Genomic DNA, 6,024 nt, shown 5'->3' with positions numbered 1-6,024 from the left:
TTTTTTTTTTTTTAAATGAGTATAAGTCATTTTTGTGTACACTTTATTGATATGATTAATTAGATTAATTTTTTTAATACATAATCAACTATATTACTAAAATGTATAAAAACATCTATAAAAATGACATGCAGATAAAATTTTTGTTTGAAAATTTCGGTCGACATCGAAGACGGATGGGGTAGGAAGAAGGAGAGAAATGAGTGAGAGAGGTTTTGGGATGTATGCGGGTACATTTCAGTTGGCTATTAGAAACAGGAAATAATACAATTACTATTCTTTTACTACTTATTTATTACTTTAAAATATATTTAAAGTTTTTATTATTTTCTTTTAAATATTTTTTTAACATCTTTAATTATTAAAAAAATTAAATATATATATATATAATTTCATTAATAATAATTTATTTAATTATTAAATAATAAAAATAAAAATAAAATAGTAAAAAGGCGATAGTACGATAGAAAGCCTGTCATTATTATTAGATACAGTGACTCAACAAATTTGCAGTGATATTTTGCAGTGATATGCTTAGGCATTCCTTTTTATAGTATTATTTTCTCTTTATGCACACCAAACGTCAAAGATAAAAAGCAAACAAGACAAACTGAGATAGATGGACAAGAAATAAATAATATTATTTTATTATTATAGACAGACAGACAGACAAACCAACGCGTGATTAACTTTTATGTGGTACAGCCAAAAGACAAAAAGTGATATATCATGTAAAATTTGCTCAACAGGATGGAGAATCAATACTAATGCTCAACAGTCAACACCTAATAATATAGACTGTAATCTTTTTCAATCCAAGACCGTGTCCGCCTTGTTTGCTAGACATGAAATACTACCTTATTTTTTTTGGGGGGGGGGGGGGGGGGAGGAGGGGTACTGGTACCTAACACGAGTTCGTTCATTAATGTCTATGCAAGCCATAACTTTTGACATTTTTTGTGCACGCCATAACTTTGGGAAGGACTTGACATGAACAATTTTGGCATATTGCACTCTTAATTCTGATGGCCCCCATTAATGTCTTTGCCTACGTTTTACTAAACCTCTCATGCCACGCACCTCATAACACCAAACAGTTTATTTACCTTGCAACCTTCTCTGTCAATCTGTCCAAGGCCTAAATGTCACGATTTCAGCGTGGAAAACAGAAAAATATATCTTGTCTCAAAGGAAAACACATCATAGGGTAAGACAAGGTTCCCATAAATCTCCTATTTTTCATTGTTGGAGAATTGAATGGAAACATCTGATGCCAGATTTTAGATACCAAAATAAACATATAATTTAATTTTCTCTTAAAGTTCAACAAGAAGAGTGCTTTCATGTGAATTAACACCACGAGCAGTGACGTCGTGTTTGAACACACAAGGTCTCAAACTTCTGTTTGGTGAGATTTATCATTTAGGTTCGGCATGTTTCCTTCCCATAACTCCATTAGCTCCTTCCTTATCCAAGAGATCACAATAATAGGTCCCAGTGTGGAAGGCACCTATACTCAGCCAAATGGGGAAAAGGGTTAAAAAAGTAGAGTGGCACAATGGTTCTTCCTTGAAATAAAATGCAGTACAATTGAACAAGGCAAGTCCCCCTCGTAATTGTGATACGGCATGCTACTAAGAGATACTTTCATGCAAAGGATGCATAAAATAAGCATAATCAGCATTCTCCTTGCAATTCAGCATATACAAATGGTTCAAATCTATGATTGCTGGAGTCTCAAAGCCAGCATACAGTTCTGACAACAAAAATTATACAGACAGTGTAACTTGAACCATGAAAGCTTACACCTTGAAAGAAGCTTGTGAATGGCAATTTAAGGCATGATAAACCAATAAACTGCTAATCAAGAAGAGTAAAAAGAATTTGCACAAACCTCATGATTGCATGAAATTTAGCAGATCCCAAAAACGTGACAACGCTTCTTTTTTTTTAAAGATAAGTAATAAGACTTTATTAAAAGACGCAATTCAAAAACACAGGAAGTATACAAGAAACATCTATCTAGAAGAAGAAAAAGATGTGACAAGGATAGCAAAACAAACAAACAAAAATTAAAGAGAAAAATACCAGATAAAGAAGTGCAGGTTGAGGTGAGCGAGTCAAAACACCAGCAGCTAAAGCAGTTACCAGTCCAATCGCATACCCAGCAAGGGCATACCATATGTATTTCGTCCCCTTCGAAGAATATATGTCTAAGAGATTTACTGAGTCCCTGCTCTTTCGATGATCGAAGCAGAGAACTAAAGCCAAAAGCATTGAAGGAATAGCCTGTGACAATAACATAACCGAAAGGAAAAAGAAAATTCTTTGAGGATATTCTCAGATATATGGGGAAAATAATAATTTAGCTCCCAAAAGGAAACTCTTGTTCTAGGGGAGATGGGCTCAGGCCAGCCCACCATGAGTATAACACACACACACACACACACATTCATGACTTATTATTCACTGTCCGTTTCTAATGTGGGACTGGACATTACTGTGAAGGTTGAGGCAGCCTGCTAGTGCAATGTCAAATCTAGAAGACGAATCACACTAGGGAGTGGACGGGGTCATTCAGTGGTGGAAGGCACGAAGAGATGTTTCAGAACATGAGGTTACTTCAGATCAAATACCTACTGTGAAAATCTTGGACAATGATTGTATAATGGGAAGTATTTAATGGGGAAGGACAGGGTGGGGTAGAGTGAGGGGAGGTTTTTGTATGCATAAACAGAGCAGCAACAGGACCTCTAGTTAAAACTCGAGACAGAGACATGGCAAGGGTATTTAAGTGAAATAGGGGTGGGGAAAGGGTGCCCTGTTCCAATCCTACATTGCTGCCATTACTTATTCTGAAGTAGGGGAGTCTTATACCAAATTCTAAAAACGCAAGTGTACATATGAAGTAAAACATCTATCATATTTAAAATAATGCCTTAACTGTTTAGGACCCTAACCTCCACCATAACAATCAATGGACTGTGCCCTGCTAACATTTTTTTATGAGACTGTGTCCTGTCGTGATTAAAATGTAAGTTCAGCACTTTAGACTAATAGCTGGAGGACATTTTGGTGATTCTCATATCAGTGTGGTATCGTCAAGTTTTGACCATTTAAGAGCATTCATACATCTTGAAAATCATGTCTGCATGTGCCACAATCTGTATAAAATTGGGGATCCACATACATGATAATTAGCATCCACTTTGATCTCAAAGCTTAACATAGTTTAGGTGTATGTGCTTGTACTTAAATCCATCGTGCATCTGACTGAAAAAAAAAATGTCAGCAGTATGGACAAAGCAGATCGCATTAAAAAGGATCCATATTGGAGAGAGTGCGAAAGGATAGAGAATTTGGCCAGGTTAGAAGATCTTGGCTAATGAAGAATGGGGAAAAAGTCTAACCAATTGCTCATTCTTACAATAACTCCTCAATATGCTGGCATATCCATGACTACACACAAATAAGGGATCCAAGGTCCCTGCCTGCCTGACTCATCAAAAAGATCCCTACCCGAACCTTTATAATTCAAATAACGCCACCCTAGAGAAGAAAGGGTACAGCATAATATCTGGGTATAGAACTAGGATTCAAAGAAAAAATGAAGCCATGCAGCACATATCACTGCCTCGTGCAGTGTGCAGACATGCAAGATCACTTGATATTAATATTACACTCGGACTCAAAAATGTCAATCAAGTGAAAGAGCATTATAAACACAATGTTAGATCTTCCACAATGCAATCCTTGCACCTAGAAAGCAAATCAAAATAACGTGTAACTTCCCAAATAAAATGGCAAATGATGACTTAATATTATTCATAGTAAACACAAAGATAACTGTGAGCAGAAAAATCAATCGCAACAAGATACCAACTTAAATGTGATAGTGCTCAAATGCAACAGACCTTCCAGATTTAGTAAATATCCACTAGTACCAATAGAGAGAAAAGGTTGTCATACCATGTCACCTAGCCCAAGCATCATGAAGTCAGCAGCATTTCCTCCGGGAACCACTCCACCCAACAAATTCCTAGGAAAAACAATCTTCACAGGTAACTCCAGCTTCTTTGTTATCAATTGCAACCCAGGAAGGCTCAAACTATTAGCAACTGTATGGACAGGATTTGATGCTTGTTGTGTTGCCACCGATACCATAACATTCGCACCAAAAAGCCTCTCAGAGAAGAAAACCCAGAATATGTCATATACAAATAAACAAGCGAGCAGCATTGCACATATTTTGATGTTCGGCAGACGCACGTGGCTCACAAATGCCATACATATGGAGATGCCCAACAAATTATTTAAAATCCAATGGCCAGAGACAAGCCAAGCTGCAACAATACCAGAGCATGCCAGCAATAATAACGCTTGGATTCGTGTAAAAGACTTTGAGCAACACCGAGACACGAATGGATCAGCTAAACCAAACTGTGACTTCACATACACAGCATAAGGAAATAGGCAGAAGAAAAGGGATGAAACAGAGGCAATGGCTGTAAATGCAGTAAGGAGTTGTGAGACGGAAGAGAAAAGGTAGAACATCAAAAGCAAACTGCAAGAGCTCATTATTGGGATCATTAGCGCTTGCGACCTGTCTAATGTAATGGATGCTTCAGATAAGTCATGGTTTCGCTCCATTTCCTTCCCATAATTTAGAGCACGAAATGCAGATCCAAACGTCACAGCTACTGCAGTAACGATGAGTGTAATGGGAGCTGGCTCCAGCAAATATAAGAGCTTCCACAGTGGCTCCATAGCTTACTAAACGCACAGTTCCTTCTAATCTATGATCTTCAACTTGTCAGTCTTGCAGAAATAACTATCAACAGAGGAAGTTCCCAATTACAAGGTCTGAAACCAAAGTTGCATTGTCTCTCTGATGATGATTTTACCAGAGAAATCCATGCAACCTGCCAGAGCAGTCATATCAAGGAAGAATGTAAGAGTGAGTGCAACTGGTATAACTAAAAATATTAGCAGCTAAATCAACTCAAATGTAAGCTAAACCTAACTCATAGCATGGTGCTCAGACAGTTGCCTGATGAATTGCAGGACAGGGAAGGGTCATAAAACTTGCACAGAGGGGTTGGATTGTCAGAGAATTTCATCCAAACATATTTTCCCAAACAAACTTCAAAATGTTTTTTTTCCCATATTCTCTCTCTTCTTCGTTTTAGAAGTGGAAAGCCATTTCACTAAATGCATCCAAACATGCATCTTTTGGTACCCAAGGAAAGATAACAGCACATACGTTAAGCATGGAATATGCAAATCTTCAATGCTTTCTTTCCTTTCGTCGTCTCCTCAGCAGCCCAGGCTGAAACCATCAAGCAACAAGAAACTCTACTCGTCTTAAACTAAATCAAACCCAAAGTTTTTACCTTCCATTTGATAGCCAAGATAACAAGAGATTCAAACAAGAAGTTCCAAATTTGTATTCTTTCCTACGGACCCAATATAGCAAACAAAACCCCACAATAAACTAAGCCTAAAATACTACTACACTTGAGCGGAGCATTTCACTAATTCTTTAAAATGAAACAAAATGCAGACAGAAGAGTCAAAATTCTCTTCTTTTCTTTCTCAACGCCCAAACAAAGGGATAAGACCCAAGATGCAACCTTGTCATTTCTTTTCCCATAACCAACCAGAGTCTCAATCCTAAAATTGGCAACATCTACGACTAGCAAAACAGGCAACTATAATCCATTTATGCGCGTGCGTACAAATGTAAAGAAGGAATAAAACATATACAACTCATAAATAGCAAAAGATCTGAAAGAAAGAGTTGGAGTTGGGGAATTTAGGGTTTCCAAAGGAAATCACCGAGAAGGGATGCGAGGACTTGTACTAACCTTGGACTTTAGGGAAGAGTGAAAAACCTGCACTCTCTTTTCCGCTAATTTGCTGGAGACGACCCTTTAACGGATAAATAACAAGGAGAATACGCAAAACTCCCCCGGATTGCCGTCTTATGAAGATTGATGTATACTTTGTGGATTTGGAACCCAA

General features: G+C 37.4%; 1 protein-coding gene across 2 annotated transcripts; it reads right to left on the bottom strand.

Annotated features, from left to right (window-relative positions):
• Nucleotides 1–1,151: 1,151 nt before the first annotated feature.
• Nucleotides 1,152–6,024, bottom strand: LOC122307579 (signal peptide peptidase-like 1). Of its 2 annotated transcripts, none has more exons than XM_043120522.1 (4): nt 5,868–6,024; nt 3,970–4,922; nt 2,089–2,289; nt 1,152–1,510 (listed from the first exon to the last, which is right to left on the bottom strand). In XM_043120522.1, the coding sequence occupies exons 2-4, from the start codon at nt 4,765–4,767 to the stop codon at nt 1,394–1,396; spliced, it is 1,116 nt and encodes a 371-aa protein (XP_042976456.1). In that variant the 5' UTR covers nt 4,768–4,922; nt 5,868–6,024; the 3' UTR covers nt 1,152–1,393. The 2 variants fall into 2 exon arrangements, with proteins under 2 accessions (XP_042976456.1, XP_042976457.1); XM_043120523.1 differs by lacking the exon at nt 5,868–6,024 and adding an exon at nt 5,264–5,335.

The sequence above is a fragment of the Carya illinoinensis genome, chromosome 4 (genome assembly GCF_018687715.1).
Source record: "Carya illinoinensis cultivar Pawnee chromosome 4, C.illinoinensisPawnee_v1, whole genome shotgun sequence".
NCBI classification, from domain to species: Eukaryota; Viridiplantae; Streptophyta; class Magnoliopsida; order Fagales; family Juglandaceae; genus Carya; species Carya illinoinensis.
The sequence above is the reverse complement of the archived record's forward strand: the minus strand, read 5'-3'. Positions and strand labels throughout refer to the sequence as shown.